We start from the raw sequence: 23,405 nt of genomic DNA, 5'->3' as shown, positions 1-23,405 counted from the left end.
GAAAGTAAGCCTGAGTAAAGCAACCCTGCCATCTAGTGGCTATTTCCCGGTACTGCAGGGAGGAAGAAAAACACACCTGCAACAAGCCAAGGAAATTCCAGCCCCAGCACAGGACCGACTGTTTGCAGCCCGTGATTGAAGGACACAGATCACCAGGGGCAGGAAAAGAAAGGCAACCCTGAACAGTGAGTGCATGGAGAGTGCCTAAGAAGACTGCCACGCCCAAGTGGCGCCAAGTCATCACACATCCTTTGAGGATGAAAAGGGACGGCCCAGGAACGCGCCAGGAGTGCAGGAACTCTACACAGTTGTGGGCAAGTTACCCAAACCGGTTGACAGAGCACCGAATTAGACTGAAAGGACAGGAACAGCAGCTACAAATCCAGGAATAAAAGACTCAAAAGAGCGCGCAGCAAGTGCGCCCAAGGAAGCACACAAAGAGTGCAGTCAGAAGCGTGCTGTAGCACTGCGACCGCAGAGAGACGAAGGAATGATTGCGCAGACAGCCAGAAGCCGACCCCCCAGTTGGTCGCAAGGGAGAAGCCGACCACCCCGCTGGTTGCCTGGATGAAGAAGCCGACAACCCAGTTGGTCGCAAGGAAGAAGCCGACCACCCAGTTGGTCGCAAGGAAGAAGCCAACCACCCAGTTGGTCGTAAGGAAGAAGCCGACCACCCCGTTGGTCGCAAAGGAGGAAGAAGCCGACCACCCAGCCTGGTCGCAAGGGAGAAGAAGCCGATCACCAAGTCTGGGCGCAAGGGAGAAGAAGCTGACCACCCAGTTGGTTGCAAGGAGGAAGAAGCGAGCCACCCAGTCTGGTCGCAAGGGAAAAGAAGCCGATCACCCAGTTGGTCGCAAGGAGGAAGAAGCCGACCCGCCAGCTTGGTCGCAAGGATGATGCTGAACTGCAAGGGGTCAGCGAGCAAAGAGATCTGAGAAGATATCTGTGAAGAAGAAACGGAGGAGATGTCCACGAAGAGGACCCGGAAGAAGACTGAAGCCAAGTCTGATAGAACCAACTAAATGTCAGAAGTAATCGAGTGAGAGAAGGTTGCCACAACAGGTCCAGTCACAGAGTGAAGTGAAGACAGTGTCCTAATGCTTGGACAAGCCAGAGGGAAACATGTGGAGTGCACGCTACATGGATAAGCCTGGTTAGAGCGAGCAAACAGATAGAAGACCAGACCTGGTCACGAAGGAAGGAAGAGAAGACCAATCCTGAGTGGCACGACGCCACGATGAAGGAAGAAGAGAGGAAAGGAGAAGAGCAAAGAGGTGTGCGTGACAAGACCAACTCAACACACACCAGAAGGGGGACACCCGATGGGGAAAGTGGAAAGATGCATGGACATCCGAATACAGTACCTGGAAAGCATCAACACCACCGGGAGTACACATCTACGTGCAAACCCGAAGGTCACCCCAACAGAAGATCACCGCCTGTTTGCCCACTGAAGAAAACCAACATTCTGCTATCACTATCCAGGTGCATCATCGCCAAGGAGCATCTCACGACCGTAGTGACTCCACACACGCCCCAAACAACCAGAGGTCATAGAGGTGAATCACCCAGGGACCTTCTGTGCACCCCTGTCAACCTACAGCCTGCCGAAGTCGAACACACCCGGCCATTGGAAGATCCACCCTTGGGGACTACACAAGACTTGACCGTGGCCCTGTTGGGAGTTCCGCAGTGACCCCTAAGCGCGGCCTACACAAAGGCCCGCACAGCCCACACGGTCACGTGGCAGTCCAGGGGACAAGGGCCTCAACGGAGTTCCCGTACGAATGGAGCCCGAGTAGGGGGAGATGTGTCGGCCGTAGCTCCACGTCAGGCATGGGAAGCATGGAGGTTACGGTTGAAGACTGGTCACCCACAAGACTGCCAGAGGAAGGCGCAGAACCCAAGTCCAGACGGCGCCCAGACAACGACGCCACCCTCAGGGGCTACATGAGCGACTTGGCTGTGAATCCGTTGGCAGTTCCTCAGTGACGCCTTTGTGTAGCTCACGCGAAGCCCCGCATGGACCATACGGTCCCATGACAGCCAGCAAGGAAGGCCATCCAAGAGGCTGCAGTGGCAAAGGAGTCAAGGCGAGAGAGGCAAGTCGGATGTCGCTCAGCAGTCTGGAGTAAGGAAGGTCACCGAGCACGTCACCCCACAGGAAAGCCTCTCTCACAGAGACCGTCTCAGAATCCAAAGTGGATTTCACCACAGCTCCAGATGCATCAACATCGCGAGACCAGGCCGGTCTAAAGAACATCGCCAAGGCGGGTGAAGGCATCCCAACCATGCGGTTCGAGACTCCGGGTCGTCCAGTGAAAGGAGACACCCACGAGAGAGGGGTATCCGTGAGAGGGATATCCTGCAACTGCAGATCATTTTGGAGACAGCCATCAGTTGGAGAAAACACCTCAACCAGGATTACACAGTGGACAGCAGCACATCAATGATCCACCAGCATTCCATCTATACTTTTCACTGACTGCGGTGTCGGAAGAAAGGAACTGTAAAGCACATTTCCACGGTGCAAGTAGAAAAGGAGCACATCCACAGGGCACCTGAACATGGTGCCAAGGAGAACTAATGGTCCCCACTGCAAGGATACCCTCGCCGGCAGATAACCAGCAGCGCAGAGACTATGTGGAAGTCATTTGCTTTGAGTTATATTTGGTTTGCAATTTTGTATTTTCTCCCACAGGTTCGGACTTCATTTTGTTTGGACCTTCATTAAAGTTTGGGAGAGATGTAGTATCGCGCTGGATACGTTCTACTGTTCAGCATGTTGTCATACACTGAACACCCACCCACCACAGGCGTCATCAGTCAGATGACCCTGCTAAAGAAAAAGGGCTGAGCACACGTGCTCAGGGCCAGTTAACTAATCATCTACACTGTCTCCGTGTCAACTCATTTTAGCAGTATGAGGGCCTAGGGCCCAAATACCACAATAACGAGGGACAGTCCGGTTTGAATATCTGAAGGAAAACAAAGTGTCTGATATTTGTAAAAGGAACGTTCTGTACTGAAATCATGTAATTTTATGATGGCTTCTTTTTGGTTCTTGCGCTATTGCAAGGTTTCCTCACAGGAAGAAAATTAATTGACCGCAATTGTTTTGGGGTATTTTGGAGAAATGTGAGAGAGTAAAGAGACACCAGTATTTCCTTGTAAGCAGCTGTCATGGGGAGTTTGACCCCATTGGAGTAGATCAATTTCCGCTTACCACTCAAGACACTTTGCATCTGGTGTTCAGCACAAACGTTTTGCCACAGTATCGACACAGCTGCCTTACATGGCAAACGGTTACTCAAAGTATTAAGACTGTCGTTACTCCGATAACAATGTTTTAAGGGTGGAGACGTCAGTCGGCCCTGTATTTGTGATGAGTGAGTGACCTGTATTATTGTTAACATCAGTGCAAAGCACACAAACGGCTTTTGTTGCCAGATTTGGCCATGATTGTAAAGTAAGAGTAACTGACAACCCTAATATATATAGATACGTGGAATGATTTGGGGCTTAACCTGGTAGTAAGGTGTTAAAGTGAAGTATTATACGTTAACATGATCTTTTACCAGTAAGCAAGCATTGTGGGTAACTGTTAATTTCATTAAGCTGTAGTGATTATTTTTTTTTTTTCTGCAAGACATTGTTTTTGATCATATTCTCTTAGGCTTGAAACTCCCTTGTTAACTGGTCACTTATGTTTCAGTTCGGAGGCGATTTAACATCGGAATAGTTTTTGAAAAATGTTATGGCTATATTTTTTTCAAAGTGAGATGCAGCCATGGTATGTTGTTAACTGGTACTAAGAATTATCAGTTCAATAATATTTTTTTTAGATCTTGTATTTTCAGTGATCTGACCACCAAAGGCCCTGCTTTTATATTAAAAACAGAGCTTTGGACTATACCATTCCCTGCTGAAAGGCAATATTTCTCTCCATATATTCCCATACCTGGCGTGTCACGCAGTTTGGTGCTCACTTTCCCTCCATGTTAAAGAACAGTAGATGTTTCAGCACCCAGGCTAATATGCTGCATTGGTAAATGCATATAAAGTCGCAAAGGAGAGCCCGATGCATTGCAAATGCTTGTTTTAATGTTTCTTGCTGTTTCTTCTGTCGAGCCTGTGAGGTGCGCATTTTTTAGAAGAACTGCTTTTTATCCAGGTGTCAATAAATACCTCATACAATCATAGAAGGCGTGGGATCCTGGCAGCTGCTTTCTCATCTTGAAGGTCCACTTTACATATTTTAGTCCTATGGTGCTCGGCTACCTTTCATTCGTTCATGCCACAGAGCACAAACTCTATGAAGTCTGAGACCAGAGGCAGAGACTTAGAGCAAGTGTCTATTTACAGCCCAGTCCTTCACCCCTCCTCACTCCCCTGCCAAGGAGAACCATGCAACAAAAAACACAGACCCGGTGTGTTTTTTCTTTATTCTGAAATGCCAATAGGACTGAGACAGTTTCAGTTGAGTCATTTTCAATTCTGAATGCGTTGGCTAAACATTAACATGACTTTCTCAAATCCCAATCCTTTTGCCTTTCTGAAGTCCTGGGGTGGTCGCTGCCACGTACGCCCCAGCTTGCTCTATTACATGTGATGGAGGGGATTGGGTGCTACATTTATAAACGGCACCTGCTCCTGCTGGGCCTCACATTGGCGAAACGTGACATTGCCCAGATGTGGAAAAATGCACGGGCGCCGACTGTAGCTGCCTGGAAAAACGGGCTGGATTTCAATATGGGGCTGGAGAGGCCAATCTTTGTAGCGCTCGGATGCCCGCATAAGCACTACAAAATTTGGAAGCGGTGGGCTGACTATAGGGGCCTGTGGCTGGACCCGCTGATTGAACCAGATGATGTTACAGTGGATTGAGGGAGTGGATGGGGCGGGTGGGCCTGGCTCAGGTGGAGGGGAGGGTGGTCGGGGGAGTGTGTGTGCTTGGTGTGCATGGGTCTTGGTGGTGGCGGCGCAATCTGGGAGGTGGGAGGGGGAACAGTTGGAGTTCGGGGGGTTGTTGCTCTTTGTAATACCGATGGTATTGCTTGTTTTGTTTTTCTCACAATAAAGGTCAATTACTGCCACTTAACTATGTGATGTGATACTGCAGTAGACTCTGGGATGCAGAGTCATGCGTTCTTTGTGCAACTTGACGAATAAAATTTGTTTAAAAAAAAAAAATCCCATTCCTTCACATAAACTTGCACCCATTATTCCCTCTTCCACTAACAAAGCCAACCTGCAAACATGGCAAATGGTGAGTGGGGCTGGGAGTGCGTTGCCAGTGCCAGAAAGATCTGCAACTCGATCTCAAGGAGAATGCATGTCATCTTTTGAAATAGCAAATAGTTGACCGCAGGTGCACTGGAATGCAATCCGCTCCGAAGAGTTGATGTGGCTCAGATTGAAAGTCTTAAATTCATCTGCATCAACACCATTATCTATAAAGACAAGAAGCATTCAACTCCACATAATTCAACACCACACAATTAAATATCACACAGTTCCACAACACACAAATGCACACCAAAGAATTCCACTACACAAACCATTTCAACATCTCATAATTCTGCACCACACAATTCAACTCTACATCATTCCACTTCATACCCCATAATAACAATGCATCAAATTTAACTCCACAAATTTCCAGTCCGCTCAATACCACATAATTTCCACTTCACATAATGCCACTCAATGCAACATAATTCCAGACAATGCCACAGCACACAATTCAACACCACACAATTCCATACCACAAAACATAATTAAACTCCACTCCATACTACATAATTAAACTCCAGATAAATCTACTTCATTCCATATAAACTCCACATAAATGTACTCCACACCATGGCACATAATTCCACTGTACATATTTTCACTCAGTGCCACACAATTCCACACAACACAGTTCAACTTCACACAATTCCATTCCACCCCAGAAAATTCCACTCCACAACCCACAATTCCACTGCACGCCACAAAAATCCAATCCACACCACATAATTCGGCACCACAGCACATAGTTCCACGCAATAAATGCCACTTCACAACACACAATACCATTACACATAAGTCCACTACACTTGATACCACATAATTACTATCCACAGAATTCAATTGCACACACTTATCCAGCATTTCTTATATTAGTTCACTTCAGGTCTTTCAGCACGGTTTCTTTACCATAACTTTCCAAAAAATCCAAACCACAAACACACTCTCCTCCTCTTCTTTCTGTGTCTCATGTGTACACAAGCGCAGCCTCTTTATGCGCCTATAACCTTCTCTCAACCTTCATTCTCTCTTTCTCACACTGTTTCTACTACTGTATCTAGAGTTCATTCACCACTTTATATACAAACTACCTATCATTCTCAAACTTACTTTCTATTTTATACAGCTCTCATCCTTATCTATTCACCCTGCCACATATTTCCAATACACAAATACACTACACACCACATAATTCTACCCCACACAATTTCACAACTAACAATTCCAATTCAAACCACATAATTCTACTACAAACAAGATACATCCACTCCACTACATACAAAAAACATAAGTAAAAAACAATATAATTTATAACGCAATTAGCTCAATTTTAACCAAATGCGAGACCAATTGTATTGCAAATGCATGTTTATTATTTTCCCAAGGCTGTGAAACACCTGGATTATTTGACATCTTGTTCCTTGATTCAGGAGGATCTACCTATCCTGAGTTGCCATTGTCCACAGCCTGAGTTTATTGTACACCGTCGAGTTCTGGGGTTCTTTCATTTCCACAGCTTGAAATAGGAAATGGCCTTCTGTATTTGAGGGTCAGTCCACAGCTCCAATTTGCTGGCCTTGCGACCCATGTGTGTACATAGGTAGTAATCCCGATGCAGCACGGACTCAAAGCTGCTCCCCCTGTTTTCTATACGGTGCCAGAAGAGGGTGCGTTTTCCGGAATCGTCATCCACATTGTCTGGAGCTTTTTCATGCGTCTGACGAGGATGGTGGAGAGACAGAGAGCGAGATAGAAAGAGACTTAATTGCACAGAATTTGCATGCTTAAGACATATATTTTGCAAGAAAAAGTCACATTTTAACCTTATTACCCAACCCCATTGTACTCGCGTACCCTTAACTCCCATCCCCACTATCCCTGTATGAAGGAGCATAGGCCCACATGCATCATTGTGACATTTTGCACTTCCTAATTTGCGAAAAATAAGGAATCGCAAATTAGGAAGTGCAAAATGCTATGCATCATTATTTTCGGTATTCATTTGTGATTCGGTAAAAATCGCAATTTTTACCGAATCCCAAATGAATACCGAATTCTTAAGTTAATTTTCGCAATTCCCATTGATTCCTATGGGCCAAAAGGCCCATAGGAGTCAATGGGAATTGCGAGTGGCACTTTGAAAATTTCATGGGTGCAGGGGGGGGTCCAAAGGACCCCCCCATGCACCCCTGAAATGTATTTTTCGCATCATGTTTCACACACACATGTCCTAAGGACATGTGTGTGTGAAACATGAATGTTGAAAAAAAAACATTTTAAGCATTTTAAACACTTTTTCCAAATTTACCGAGTGGTTCAACCACTCGGTAAATTTGGCATCCTAATTGCGAATTTACAGTTTTAAATTTAATGATGCATTGCTTTTAAGAAATCGCACATCTGCGACTTCTTAAAAGCACCCGCAATTTTAGAACTCGCAAACATGTTACGAATTCTAAAATTGCTTCATGCATCCCAAAAAGCACTTTTGCATTCGCAAACAGCCGATTTTAAGGAATCGCACCGTTTGCGACTACAAAAATGCTTGATGCATGTGGGCCCTTATGTATGTGAATGAGATATAGAGGAGCCATTGCATCTACCACATGGCATACAGCGATTTTGGTTTCTCCTAAGACAGGATTTGTTGCCATTAAACAATCTATTGGCAAAGTGGTATGGTGCTCGTGCAATTTGTAATTTTTGCAACTTGTCCACCCAGGATCGCTTGCACGTTCTCTTCATATGCCCTGTATTGCGCCCATTTCGGCGTAAGTGGTTAAGATATGTATGTTTGCAATTGGATATTTTAAATGCTAACTCTTTCTTACTTGCATTGTATAATCCCCCAAATGAAATCTTTTGTTTTAATATTTTTAACTTTTTTAAATGTTTTTTAGCTGTTTATTGATGGCTTTTGTAGTATGTGAATCTGATTACTCTGTATTTTTGTAAACATTGTAGACGTCCTTCTTGCATTGAATGGGTCTTGTTTTGTGTATGGTTTTTATGTGGATGTTCCCGGAGCTCCAAAACATAATAAAAGAATTGAATATATTTTGCAAGAAAAAGTCGCATTTTAACCTTATTACCCAACCCCATTGTACTCGCGTACCCTTAACTCCCATCCCCACTATCCCTGTATGATGGAGCATAATGTATGTGAATGAGATATAGAGGAGCCATTTTGATGAATTCTCAAGAGTTTCTATCACTGGGCAGCTAAGTAGCTATAATGATAGTGAATTTAAATAGTGATGCCACGATTGTTTCTTTGTGTGAAAATATAGTCAGTGCCAGCTCTGAGGACATAATTGATCGGCTGTTGTTATGGTCACGAGCTCTCATTTCAGGTTTAGAGCTTCTTTTATGCCATTATTTGATGCGTACACTATGATGGCGTTAGGTTTTTTGTTTGTAGAAAACGTCAATTTTCAATGCTATGCATGTTTATGTATATATTTTTATATTTTATATTGTGTAATGTGGTGCTGTGTCAGTGCCTTTACTCTTTGAAATTCATTTCATTCTAGATTATGCAGCAGTCACTATTGACACTCTCTTTAATTTCTCTTTAACTTTAGATAATTCAGAGAATTTCATTGTTTTTCTAGAGATGTACGGCTTGAAGATCAGCATGAGAATGCAGACAACTACCTCGGCAAAATTGTGCCAGGGCAGCTGTGCGTGTTCTGGGCATCCTTCCCATATATTTCTTAGTATGAAGGAGGCCTTGGAAAGCGAAAAGCTGGACCTGTGTCCCCTAAGTGATTGCAAACAGGGCACTGGGGCAGCTATCAGCAGTCTGAAGAAGGACTGGGGAGCTGAGAACGTCCTCCACATCAACTGTAACACAGAGAAAGTGACCTACCATATCACTTCGCCTTATGGCCTATGATATGTAGACATGTCAACCAGAAATGTTCAAATCCGATGAGAAGAAAACAAGGGTATAATAAGCCGCCACAGCTCAACTAACAAAAACCTGGACGCTGTCTTGAAATGGGACATAATGAGAATGACCTCAAATGGATCATACTATAAAAACCTCATCTCACTCCTGATCCAAGCTCCACGACCGGGAGACGATTCACCAGAGAATAACAATGGATTTTTAAACTCAGATCACATTTTACTGGGTTGAAAGATGACATTCCATAGATTGAGTAAACATTCTTCTGAAGTGAGTCCACCTCTATCCACACCTTAAATGAGCTGATCCCGCTTTATATGTGTAAATCTTCTTCACTTGAGTACAATAATGTGACATTTTCCACACATTACTTAAAATTATGCTTTTATAACCCTAGCATTCATACAGCATTTACGTTTATTGTTGACCAATCATTTCATTCCGGTTTTTCAAACAATATATTTTTTTTAGAAATATCCATCTGGATAATATGTATAGTATAGTATAGTATAATAGTATAGACCTCCGATGACCACAAAACCTGGTTTGTTCACTGCGAAAACTATGCAAAAAATAAAAATAAATGTAAGTCGTAGTGCCCACCTCACCCTCCGCAGGACATCTCTCTTTCTGGAGGGTTTAGCATAAACCCAAGATTGCCTCACCGATTCTAGAACCCCTCCACATTTCTTCAGGACTGAGGTACCATTAGCTCCTGACACCTCGCGAGTTGAACATCAGCCCTCACCCTTCGTCCAAAGAGCTGGCACTATCCACATGTTCACAATAGCATTTGAGCGCCACATTGGCATATTGTTAACATATTACACATGGGCAACATCTCTCTTGAATGTGAAAGGGTCAGCGTAAATGAGGTCACTGCCCTTTGTCTGTGGCTAATGCAAATTTACAGTCCTTTTGATAAAATGGCGGAACATGACATGGGATTAAGGAGGTACATATGGACTTGAGCTCATGAGTTGCTGGGTGACTTCATATAGAAACGTTGCAGATACCGTGATGATCAAAGAGAAACATAGTTTCAAGCATCAAAAAACCTAGAAATAACAGACAGCGTAGAGATGTTCATGTTCACACCCTGTGGTCTTTGGACAGCTCATGGTGCTGTGTTTTGCACGGTGGCTGGTGGGGCCACGAGGAGATAATGAGCCGGGCTTCCATCATGCTGTTTCTGAGTGTATTAAGGCGAGTTTAAAGGGCTCACTTGAGATCTAGAAGGTTGCTGTTGTCTCTGATTTGAATGACAATGTCAAGCTACAGGAGAGGAATGTGCAGTTTGAAGGACCTGAACCTTGTGAAGCTCATGGTGGTTTAGGTGCTAGTAGTAGGTGGAGGTTTGCATGGCGCAAGGTGTGGGATGTGGTGCGGTGAGTAACCAGTTGGTCTGCTAAGTCTGACAGTGTTGTGCTAGGCCTCCCCGGGGCTCAAGAGTCACAAAGCTGACGATTGTAGTACTTTGTGTCCAAAGGCAAAAGGAAGCTGATCATCCACACCCAGGCCGGGCGCAAATACCAAGCGAAGGCACAGGCAGGGGCTGCCGACCACGAAAGGCGAGGGCAGGAACAAGTGCAGGCAGCAGTGCCTGACAACCATGCAATGTATCACTCTGACCCCAGACTCTTCCACCCAGGAGTTCACCCTCTATAACTCTCAGCCAATGAGAAGAAGACATGTGGGCCAGCAGGATTAGTAGAGCCTCCATCAGAGCTCAGGGGAAGACTCGACATCAATATGAGCAGTGGAAATCAGTTGTGGCAGAAGTTATGTGACACCCTCACTTTTGACACACACACAATACAACATATAGCACTGTACAAGCAAGTCGAGGGCACTATGGAAGGAACTCTGGATGCACAATGTATGTAGTACTGTGTGGTGCACCTACTGTCAGACACACCAACAGGAGGGTAGCAGAGCAGACTGCTGAGCTCCTCTTCCTTTCACCCTCCGAGCTGGTGGAAATCTGCCCCATATGGCCCAGCCCTCCCTGGGGCCAATCAGTGCTGGATAACTGCAAGGAAATCCTATCTTTTCTACTGAAAGAAGGGAATACCTGTAGGGGAAATAACAAAAAAAACCTGAGCACTACCGACATATAAATGGGGTACAACTCAAATGAGGAGTTAAGAGGCCAGATGTACAAAGCCATTTTGCAAATGCAAACCCTGCTATTTGCAAAATCACGGGGTTCGCGACTTGAAAAAGGCGTTTTTCTATTTACTCAACTAATTTTGCAGGTCGGAAAAGCCTTGCCGACACACAAAATGGGCTTTATGATTCACTCCGAATTGCAATTAGCAGTGGGCGTGAAGTGGCGGACCCGCCTATCTGCAAGTCACAATGGAATGTATCAATATCTTGTATTGCAACTGCAGTCACAAATAATTGATGAATTAGTGACCTCTCAAAGGAGGTGGTGTCTCCTTGTACCACCCTTCTCTTTGTGAATGCTGATGAAACCTCAGGGGAAGAAGGTAGTACTGAAGGGAGCCCCGGTTTCTTTCAGGAACAAGAGCTGCCTTGAAGAATCCTGATGCATTTTCGCTCCTAGCATATTGTATCCCTGCTTCCAACCTCTATCGTTCCCACTGCTGGTGATCTGCTAAATGATACGGTGTAAATCACAATTTTTTGTTTTGGGTGATATATTGGTCACAATGTGATATCACTTTAGTGCAGGCTTAAGAGGGTGGGAGCCTTTAATTTACCATGCAGCATAATACTTCTCTCCACTCACGCTCTGCACTAGAAATAGAACCCCCACCACCATCACTCACCTCCATAGTCAACGAGGGTGGGGTCCCTGCCCCGCATGCCAGGTAGCGGTCTGTCCCTGACAAATTCAGAGCAACTGCAATCCTGTTCCTACCCAGGACCCGAAATGCTCTTCTGACTTTTGCGTTTGCACTCTCCAGTGCGGTGGGCGATGAGGCGGCATCCTCCTCAAGTCTGGCCATACGGAGATGTGGTGCTGGAGCTTCTGGAAACTCCTCCATCCCGGAGAGTGACTCCGGGTCATGTACACGTTTCTCCAGCTCATAGAGTGACTCCGAGCCCCCAAGAATGTCCTCCAGGACAGAGCGGAACATGTCATCTTCTAGAAACTTCTCCAGGATGGTGAATGATTTGGAGGTGCTGCCAACCATTAGATCGGCTCCATCAGATGCGTACATGTGGATGTCCAGGGTATCTGTGAAAAAAGAGATTAACACAGAGTGTCACTACTCCAGCTCTGTGGGGGCTGCAGGCTAGCATACAGGAACCCTCTTTTGGTGTGTGGATCTGGCAGATGGGAGCCAGGGAAAAACAAATGACCTGTGGGGTAATATCAGTGTGGGATTTTCAGATAAGCCTCTAATTAGGCCTTTATACTATGGCGTTAAACTATGGAGAACACAATGCTTTTGGTACCCCCTGATCGACCATTTCCACCACAAGAAAAGGTGAAATTCCCTACCCTCCTGAAAGAGGTCATCCCACACCATCTCACGAGCAGTGATGGAAGGAAGAGGCATTCATTTCTCTTCATTAGCATGTCTCAGACATTATTTCCTAGTATGTTTATCACATTTAAATGTTCCCTAATACAATATGACCCTAATGTTGACTGAAAGGATGTTTTAAGAAATATTATGCGTTTCACTCTTTTCACCTTATCTGTGTGTGCTGCAAATACCTGACATCATGTCAGTCTTGGCCCATGGAGCATTTTCGTGACAACTCTTCTCGACGCTTAACAATTAAAACAAAGGTATTTATATTTGGAACGGTTTGCACTGCACATTTTAACCTGGTCTTAATTTCAGCACTTTGAAATCTGAGACGTTTTTTTCTGGTTTACATTTCAGGGGCATTGACACAAACAATAATGCAAGTACCCACGTAGACCCCCTAGGAACTCAATAGGATCCTTTGCACCTGAAGAAGCTCCCTGCACATTCAGGCAGTGAAACGTATCGACCCAACTTGTAAACAAACTCCACATTTACCGCATTTTCAACATATGTTAGCCTACAAATTATTAAAGTAGTACAGTGTTTCCTGGGCACGTTCATATGTGTTTACTCCTTACCTGATCTTTAATTATAGGGTCCTCTCAGACACATTCATTGAGTGCACTACCCACACAGAGCTGGCAGGCTCCCAGGACAGACAGGAGGCCCACCTTACCCAGCGCAGAGACACACACCACCAGCATGAAGTGGAGAAGCGTGGCTCAGTGGTTAGAGGCGGCAGACCCAGAAGCTGAGATCGGCCGTGGACCAGGGTTCGATTCCCCGCCCCGGCGGGTCTCGGGCTCAAAAATTCCACGGAGTCGACAATTCTCGCTCTGGTGCCTACTCGACTCACGGGGTCACACTCTGCGACTCTGGGCAATAGCTTGCTTAATCTCCACTACGGCCCCTCGCGGCGGGATGCCTGGCTTTCAACTTGTGGATACCCGGCTGGGGTATCTCACAGGAGAATACCAGGACGGGTTCCCTAAGCAAGCGCCTTGAGGCCCCTGGGTTAAAGTGCGCTATATAAATCGAAACACATTCACACACATTTACACATGACCACCTACAACCATTCGAACTAGTTCCAAATTCATAGCATGTCAGGCCCCAGTAAAACGGGAGTACACCGATGATGAGAAGCTGTGGCAAAGCAGAACAGATCTGTGCACCCACCGGTCGCTCCAGGATGCAGCAGTTACCTTTACCACCTACCTTAACCATGTATTTTGAAGCACCCAACTGCTATGACCTGGGTGACTGAAATGGGGAAAACATTTTCTCCCTTCTACTAGTAGTGAGAGATACTTCAACTTCTGATAATTCTCTTAGAAGGCTAGAGTATGTATAGCTTCCATTTGTCTTTAGGGCCACGTATGTTCTGATACTTAAGGGAGACTGAGGTGCATTAGTCCTCCGTTCCTCGCACTCCTTTGAATATAGAGAATGTTTACTACCCCAGGACTCGACAAGCAGCCTCCCAAAATGACTTTTTACTTATGCTGAAAAACATTACAACTGGGAACTTAAATATGGCATTGATGGCCCTGCCCAAGAACAAAACTATATTTTCAACTGCAGCAGCAACAGTCAACTTAGATCTCTTGTGCTGGACCGAAGCATACCACCCCGGGTCAGGCCTTCTGCATCAAGGTGGAATCACCAAGCCAGACATCAGTCTGCCTGGCAGAGCAAGCTCTATTGAGCCCTGACATTTACTCTTTAGTGACCCTTGTCAGAAAAGGATTCAAATATTCTGAACATTTCTGACACTTGTGTACGTGGGCAGGAAGCCCCCATTCCTGGTAGTGTTTGCTCAATCTTCCCCTGTACCCAGTGAACTCCCAAACACTCCATCTTATCTAAGACCTACAGTAAGAACACATTCGAGTGGCCCCATGACAGATAGTGGCTTGGGGCCCCTCATGGTGGTTGAGTGTGTATGCCATCGCTATCCTGGTGTCTGTCCTAGTATGGATCTGCAAACTGGAGGTCGGCGTGGCTTGGAAGCCGATGGAGCAGGCTGTGGGCGCTGAGCTCCGCACAGATGCCCACATTAATCCTGAACAAGCATGGTGCCCTGGCGTGTCGAACGGTGCTGGGAACGAGCCGCGGGGTGCTGAGCTTACTTGGCACTCGCACAGATGAAAATCGGGCTCCGAGTCGTTCTCTGGGCTGGTCTGTCGATGGAGGTTGCTGGCTCCGGTGCGGCACAAAATGGCGGCGGCTCTACTGCAGAATACCCGACCCTGGGCCGGAGGCTGGTGAGAGCTGCCGTCTGAAGACAGGAAACTGTGTATCACTGTAGGACCTTGCTGGGAATCATGCCGAGTTCTGGGCGGCATCTGGGAGTTGGAGCGGTGAAGGAGGACGCGCCCTGCACCATGGAGGCTCCCCGCGGGAGCTGACTGCAGGGCGGTGCAGACTGTGTCCGGCTGCGAGGTGCTGGGAGTCCAGAAAGCTGAGGCTGCGCCGAGCAGACAGGGGAAGGTGCGGAGGAACGACTGGTCCAGGACGCCGTTGCGGAGGCTGTGTTACCACCAAACCAGCCGTGGTGAGTGGGGCGCGATCTAACACGGGCCCCTGGCTGCGGTGGCGGAAGGGGGCCTACGGGGGCAGTCGCATCCTGTGAGCTGAGGCGGGGAGCACACAAAAACGGGAGAAGGGTGGCCCTGAGCGGGGGGGACTTCAATTACGCAAAAGAGAAGAGGAAGAGGTAGGGGAGGAAGGCCTCCGTGTATTCAACGAACTTTGGCTGGGCTACCACTGGCCCCATGCAATGACTGTCGGTGCAAGCCCTGATGCGCGCTTAGAAACCTTACTGCACCAGTTCTGTCCTCCTACGAACCAGAGACTCCAGTTGGGCCTGAACTCTGCTCCCGGACGGCCCCAGGTGGGGCTGAAGTAGTGACAGAGTGCGGCCCCCGGGGGAAGTAGGGTCGCAGACCAGTCTTCCCTCGGGGTTTTCGCGCAAGGCACGGAAGGACAAGGTGGAGGGCGGGACTACAGGGGTTAAGGGAAGGGGTGGGATTGGGGAGGGCATATAAGGTGTCAGGAGAGGAAGATCCGGCCTCTTCCTGACACCTGTGCATCACCGGGAGGACATTTTATGTTTGTTAGTTTTTTAGGGCCGTTTAGAGCTGGCTGATTTGTCGATCAGCAGGCAGATGGAGGGTTTGGCTGGTTGTCTGGCAGTCTCCGGGGGATGCCCCCTGGGGAGTTTCTGGTGCGGCGGTGTTTTCGCCACGAGGCGAGTGAGGACGGGAATGTCGATCGGGAGCAGCCCCTGGCCCGGTTGGGGGATTCGGCGTGCAGTGAGTAGGTGTGCGGAGCGGCGGGAATGCATGGCGGCCGTGGCGGGAATTGGTAGATGATGCCGGGTCACCCTGTCTGGGAGCGGGTGGGGGGGGGGGCCCGCCTTGCGCGCGCGTTTCTCTTTCCCCCAGGTTTTTCCTCAGGCTTCTCCTGGGGTTTTCCGTCGCGCTGCGTTGGCCTGCGGGGGGGAGGGGCCTGGGGGTTCGGTGTGGGAGGCCGCGGGGGGGGGCTCGCTGCGGGGGTGGGGGGGAGGGGGGTTTTCTTTCCACTCTTTGTCCGCTGTCCTGGGGGGGGGGCTTACTCTGCGTGCCTGGGGGGAGGGTGGGAACGGTCCTGGGTCAGGCTGTGGGTACATTTTGGTTGCCACTGCTCCTCATTTTGCGGGGGACCCCCGTTCGCTTTAGGAGATGGGTGGCTAAACTTGGTGGCGGCATTCATCAGCTGATCGGCACGGGGCGTTTCGAGAGTTTTGGCAGCGGAGAACGGAGCCGGCAGCGGTCCAGCAGGCACCCACTTAATTTTGGCGGCAAGGCGGGGCGTGGGCCGGTCCACCCTGGGAGCCCGCGCTTTTCAAGTTGGTCACGGGCGGGTCCCGGTGGAGTTTGTTGACGCGCGCAACTGGGTATCTGGGACTAGGTGAGGGACGGCCAAGACGGCGCGAGGCCCGGTGGTGCTTGGGCCTACCGGGTTGTGGCGACCTGGTGGAGGGAGCGGAATACGGACGGTGCCCCAGCGCGACAACAGGTGATGCCAGCGGGGCGCACTACGGCCTCCATACGCTGGTCCGAAGCAGTAGGGGGGTCCGTGGCGGCCTGCCCTCCACCGGGGTATTCGCGCAGCATCAGATACACCTTTTATCCAGACACTGTTACTTATGTTTTGTGTATGAGTTGGCATGGTTGTGGTGTGGGAAATGCTTGGGGTCAGGTGGTGTGGTTGCGAAGGGAGCGGTGGGGCTCTGCGGGTGCTGTGTGATGGGGATGTTGAGTTCACTGGTTTGGGGGGGGTTCATGGTGCCAGGATTGTTCTTTCTTGTGGTAGGGGTCAGGGGGCCAAGGTGGGACATTCGGGCACGGCCACGATGGGCATGGCGCCTATAAGTAAAGGGGCGTTGTGCTGGGGCAGCCCTTATGTGCGCAATTAAGGCTGCGGACTGGGGGATGTGGACAGCTTGGGGGGGATCCTGGCGATTCAGGGGCAATGTGCTGTAATTGTAGGGGGATGTGCTGGGGGATACCAGGGCTGCGGCGGCAGGGGTCCTGATGGGAGCACAGTGTGGGTGACATGATTCACAGCGGTTTGCTGAACAGCGGGAGGACTGGGATGGCCGGTTGACTCCCTAGTGGCATTTGGACGTGACATTGGCTTTCAGGCGGGTGGGGGGCTCTGGGGTCTGGATGCTTACACTGGCAGGGAAGGATGTTCCGGCGAGATTCGGACGCTACCCGCAGCAGTACGGGCATAGCGGCACCACGTGGGTGCAAGGTTGGAGCAGTGAAGGGGGTACTGAATGCGCCGGGGAGGCGGAAGCCAGGTTTTGGGGTGCCGTGTAGGTGGCGGTGGGCTTCACATCTTGGATTAGCTTGGCGGGGGGATTTTCGCGCGAAGGTTGGGGAATTTTTGTGTCGGGCTATGCGGGAGGGTGAGTGGTTTTCGTCCCCGGGAATTGGAGGCTTGCCAGTCGATGGGGCGGGAAAGGAGTGCAGGGGTGAATTCACAACCTCTAACAGCAGACTCAGGCCTGGGAGAGTTTTCAAAGGATGGGCGTGGTATGGCGGTGAGCGTCTGACGCGTCGGCCATGGCGGGGGTAATTTTTGGCAGGATGGTTTGGGAGTGGTGTTTTTTCCAAAGGAAGGAGGAGTTTATGATGGAAGCGTTTGCGGGGATGTACAGGGCAGCTCGGGGGTGGTCCTGTTGGACACGTGTGCATGAGTAGTTGAGGGCTGGGAGCAAGGGGGCCTTTTTGGTGGGGGGGTGGCCGAGGTGGTACGGGAAGATGTGGCGTGGTGGTAGCGGTATTGGGGCCACTGTGTGCTGGGGTCTTGGGGGGGAGAGGGGGGTTTCTTTGCGTTGACCTGGGTGCGTGGTACTGCGCGCCACGGTGGCGGGGGTTGTGGTTTAGAACTACTTGCAGATCCGAAGGGACCGAGGGGAGGTAGGTTGGACCGCGGGGGGCAGGTTGGTAGTGCCAAATTAGGGTGCAGGCTTGCGAACGGAGCAGCTGAGGTGCGGTGTAGTTGTGGCAGAGGTGTGCACAGGCATGAGGGCACTAAGGGCCTGGCATATTGGTGTCGGTTTGTGCGGGGGCAAGGGTGAGTGTCGGACGATCACCGAGGATTCCGAGTGCAGTTAGTTGGAGGGAGGGAGTCGTCTTTCGACGGGGGAGACGTTTCGCCTGGGATTTGCTGGTCATGTGCGTAACTGGAATGTTCTGTGGTGGGACGGTCTGGAGAGGAGTGTGGTTCTTGGGGGCTCGGGCGGCAACAGCTGTGTTGTCCTGTGGGGGTCCTGGGGAGTGGGGGGCACTGGTGGGGTGGTGGGTGCAGGCGGTGCCTGTGGCGGTGTGGGTACTGGGGACATGGGGTTTGTCTTGAAGAGGAGATCGGGTCAACGGCCGTTAGAGGGCTGGGGGTACGTCATATATTTTACAGGACTGATCTTTCTTTTCTACCAAGGGGTCTGGAAGTTGAGCGGGAGCCAGGGCAGTCGCCTGGATGGGTGTGGCCTTTTTCTCCCCGATTTGGTTGACGGTGGAGGCGTACTAGCGGGTGTGTGGACATTACTGGGTGGGGTCCACGATTGTTGGGTGGTGACCTGTTGAGAGATCGGGTCGGACAACATTTGTGGGGGGGGGATGTTGGTACCAGTGCGGTCACCGTTGGGCACAGGAAATGGGAGGTTGCCCTGATTTTTGGATACATGATGGGGGTGAGTTTACTGGGATATGTCAGGTCTGGCGTGATCCTGGGATGCTTCGCAGGGATGTGTTTCCAGTGAACGGAACATGGGGCATCATGGACAGACACATGTTTTGTGCTTGGGGGAGACTGTTGGGGGTCAAAGATGTGGGGGTTCAGGCCATGGCGCCCGGGGTGATGGGACTGTTTGGGGCGAGATAGAAGGTGGGGGCCTTTTTCACGGGGAGCCGCCTGTCGCGGTCCAGGAATGGTCAGGACTGTAACTCGCTTACATTCGAATGGAGGTGCAGGCTGTGGATGGTCGTCCACGGGGGGGGGTCACCTAACAGGAACGGAGTTGGCCCGGGACCACCTGGGGACGGATTGCTGGCCCGGTTGGGTGAATAGTTGTTCACTGCGGGTAGGGGGGGATCCACAGTTGGCTGTCCACCGCAGGACGTTCTGAGAGATGGGGGGGTGACCGGCTTGAGTTTGATGCCTTAACAATGACTGGATTTTATTTACATTGAGATTCCTTTATGGTGTGCAACTGTTATGGTTTGCCAAGGGATAGAAGGACTGTGGTACAAGGGGTGGATGGTCGTTTACCTCAGAAGTGGGGTGGGGGAATGGCTGGGGTGGCCAATGATTTGTCCGGGGTTGTTGGTTTTGGTGGCCTCGGGCACAATGGTGGACGGTCGTTCACCGCAATGGGGGGGGCGCTTACCCAACGCACAGTGACATGCAGGATGTAGTGAGGATGAACTGGCGGTGGCTTCATGCTTCCCTAAGATCAGACTTGGTTTCACTGACATGACATGATCATATACGATCACGTCACATGCTAGAATGCTTCTTTGTCATCTTGAACTTCTAGGGTTACTCGGTATTTGCAGACGTGAGCACTTCCATTTAGAAAGGGGACGGTCTTACATGTTGCACAGCCTTTGGGGTGGGGGGTGCACCTTTATGGTCCGGGAGCGGGATTGGCAATGGTTGTCGAAGGGGAAAAGGACGGTTGACCAGGGGGTGGATGGTCGTCCACCTCGGGAGGAAAAGGGGCACATTGGATGGCCAATACAGTGGTCCGGAGTGGTCGATGGTTCTGCTGGGATGTGTACAGGTGGTGGATGCAGGCCAGGTGGTGGATGGCCATTCACCGCGGGGGGAGTGGATTTTTCAGACAAATGATTGGGTCCAGACATGTTGCTGGTATGCGGGCGTTGGGCGCGGTGGTGGATGGCCGTTCACCACGCAGGGTGTGGCCCCATGGGATGTTTTGTGTACCCCGCATGCAGGCGCAGGTGGGAATGATACAGGAATATCGCAGCGTCGAGAGCAGTTTTCTTGGTGGATTTTGCCAGGGGACGTCCCTGTATGACAGGGGACGCATGGTCGGTGGATGGTCGTTCACCGGGTGCTGCTGCAGGGAGGCTGCCTTTGGGCACGGGACTGAAGGGCGCGTGGGCCCGTGGCTGGAAGGGCACCTTTCGCGATTAATGTTTCTATCGGGAGTGGTAATTTTGCTGCTGGATCCGGGATGAGGTGGTGGATTGTCGTCCACTGGAAGGCTTTGAGTGAGGCTGGCAGGAGGCGAAAGGTGCGCAGGACAATGGGGGGGGTGGGGCAGGTAACCACCATCCGGGGGTTCCCTGGGTGGCGGTACTTTGGAGGGGTAGAGAGTCACATACGGGTGGATCCACCCCTCGGGTGGGGGGAGAACAGTACACAGGTGACTGATAGTGGGGCACGGGAGGCAATGAGCAATAAAGGCAAAGTCAACAGAGGATGCTTGGAGGGCAAGTGAAGGTGAGAATGGGGAGAGGAAGGAGGTTATCGAGTGAATGGGTGAAGAGTCAGACAGGTGAGAGGGTTTTGGAAAGCCAGAATGGAGAATGCGTGGGGATGGGATGGAAACGTATATTTCATGCATTGATGTACTGTTAATAAGTCTAAATGATTATGGAAACGTATATTTCATCCATTGATGTACTGTTAATAAGTCTAAATGATTATGGAAATGTATATTTTCATCCATTGATGTACTGTTAATAAGTCTAAATGATTGCAACCATGTCCTAATAAATGGCCTTTTACACTTCAAGTAACCGCGTGGAGTGTAGGTATTGCGCGATCTGGGTTTGCTGACACGTGCCAGGTCGAGGTGCATGGCTCCCCTGGTAGTGTACTCCTTTGATGTATGGTGCCCTGGTAAGCTCTGCTGCAGTGGGGGACATTGTTGACACAGCTTCCAAAGGGTCCACAGCTATGGTCCCTCCCTAACTGCTGTCGGGCATGAACATGAGGCACAGTACTTTATTTAGTTGTAGCTGAACGGGGCAGAACCACGCCTGTAGGACGCAAGACTGCACTGTCATAGGACCGCGAACCTCCAACTTCATAAGACACATGCCACTGTGAGAGGAATTAGCCTACGCAGAGGAGAGCTGGCGGGCTGAGTATATAGGGGTGAGATATTGATGAAAGTAACAGCTAGAGGCGGTTGACATGCCGGGGCACCACCAGGGCTGGGTCTTGGAACAGCAACCATGTGGCAGATATCGCAGATAGGTTTCAGTCCTGGACTCAACCGCGTTGCTCTCGGTCATTGGATGACCCCTGGATTCTGAGCACAGTGACAATCCTTAAATCATTGTATAGGGTCTGAAGAGCCAAACCATGGGGAAACTTAGAGGGATACAGGGAGGCACACCACAAACACCAGACAGCGAAACGCCAGAGACTGACAGATTGGACAACCTGGGGACACGCAGGACCCCGCAATGCAGCAACAATTTGATCGAATACTAGTAGCGATTGCGGATTCTCGCACGGCCTTACAACAAGATATTGCACAGGTGGCAACAGGGCCGGGCCTACTGCGAGCGGATCACTCTAAATCATGCGCTAGGGTAAAACAGGTGGAGGCGACACTACAAGAAGTGGCGCCGGCCCACAGTGTATTGGAGAATAAAATGACGGTTGCCCTGGATCGAATACAGGCTTTAGAACGACGTGCCGAGGACGCTGAAAGTCGAAATTGGCGCAACAACGTTTCTCTCTCTCTCTCTCTCTCTCTCTGTCTCTCTCTCTCTCTCTCTCTCTCCTTCCGTCCCTCTCCCTCACTCCCCTTCCCTCACCCTTCCTCACCCTCACTCCCCTTCCCTCACCCTTCCTCACCCTCACTCCCCTTCCCTCACCCTCACTCCCCTTCCCTCATTCTGCAGGATGAGGGAACTCATTTTTGCGTCTGCAAAATGAATGAGACGCCCCTTTCACTCGTTGTTTTATGTTTGATATCATATTTTGTATAGTAAACCATTATCAGATCTCTCCAACAGCTTGTAACGTATTCTTGTCAACCTGCAATGTGGCAACTGCTGTAAGCGACATTTAATGTCTGCCCAGTGCCCACATTACTTCTGAGATGTTATTTTGGCAGGGCCTGCGTGGACTGTGAGGTGATGGAAGGAGGGGAGGGAGGGGGGCAGCGGGGAGTATAGGGTAGGCGCTGAGGCTCGCGGTCTCCACTGCTGACTTCTGTGTGAATCACTCTTTCTTCTTATGGGTAGGGGGAAGCTGCGGACAAGAAACGGCATGTATGGATGTGAACAGAGAATTTATTGCAGGAGTGGTTGCTTAGCAAACGATTTGTTGAGAGACAGGTGATGATCACCCATGCTATGCAGATAGGGCCTACACATTGGGTAGTGTGTTACAGGTCACACAGGCGTTTTTTGGCAGGGTGACTCAGGTATTCAGCCTTCCCAGGTTTAGAAATTGAGTACAGTTACATTGGGTGACATGGTGACCTGATAGCAAGCACTACATAAAAACAAGTACTTGTTCCCAAAAATGAGTGCAGCTGGCCCCCGCCGGCTCAAATTAAGTACTGACAATTGCTGTGTCGCCAGGTTCACATGCCGTGTTCTCTCATAAACAACCTACCTCCATCCTCGGCCCTAGCACGAACCTGCAAAACGGCACCGCACAAACTACCTCATCCACCTCTCGCTTCCACCACATGCTTCACACACCCACTCACCAATTTATGTGTGCTCAACCCTGACACTCAAACCCTACCTCGCCCCTCAAGCTCACCCTTCCTCTCTCCTTCAGCCAGTTTCACATCCATTCACCTTTCACTTTCATCACATACACACCCTCGCACACAACCACCAATCTACGTGTGCCACACCCTCCCCCATAAGTGCGCTGGGGATGCTCAGACGTGGGTCCCAGGCACTCCACACCACTGGAGTCAAGCTAGCCGGGCTGATGAGAGGTGTTACCTCGAAACCGGTCTGGTCCTCGGATGCTTGATTCCGTTCTGGGAAGGACATGGCTTTTGTAGTTCGGACTGGACTGTTCCCATGGGGCACAGGGTCAGAGCTGATTTGCATATCGCCATTGTCTAACCCAGGGTGGTGTGGAGTGCAAAAAAACGATGGATTTGGGCCCAGATCTTT

At 49.8% G+C, this 23,405-nt stretch overlaps 1 protein-coding gene and 1 long non-coding RNA gene across 2 annotated transcripts in view; one reads left to right on the top strand and one right to left on the bottom strand.

Moving 5' to 3' along the window:
* Positions 1-9,811, top strand: part of LOC147679833 (uncharacterized) — a 285,535-nt gene extending 275,724 nt beyond the window's left edge. The window contains exon 3 of the long non-coding RNA XR_015300912.1: positions 8,907-9,811. This is a non-coding gene — a long non-coding RNA (uncharacterized LOC147679833). The remainder of the gene's footprint in view (positions 1-8,906) is intronic.
* The window catches only part of LOC147679831 (uncharacterized), a 553,220-nt gene continuing 536,459 nt past the window's right edge, over positions 6,645-23,405 (bottom strand). The window contains exons 6-7 of the mRNA XM_086943391.1: positions 12,004-12,416; positions 6,645-7,009 (exon numbers count right to left, since the gene is read on the bottom strand). Coding sequence (XP_086799517.1) covers positions 6,797-7,009; positions 12,004-12,416 — 626 coding nt within the window. The 3' untranslated portion in view covers positions 6,645-6,796. The remainder of the gene's footprint in view (positions 7,010-12,003; positions 12,417-23,405) is intronic.

The sequence above is a fragment of the Lissotriton vulgaris genome, chromosome 11, assembly GCF_964263255.1.
Source record: "Lissotriton vulgaris chromosome 11, aLisVul1.2, whole genome shotgun sequence".
In the NCBI taxonomy this organism is placed as follows: domain Eukaryota; kingdom Metazoa; phylum Chordata; class Amphibia; order Caudata; family Salamandridae; genus Lissotriton; species Lissotriton vulgaris.
The sequence above is the reverse complement of the archived record's forward strand: the minus strand, read 5'-3'. Positions and strand labels throughout refer to the sequence as shown.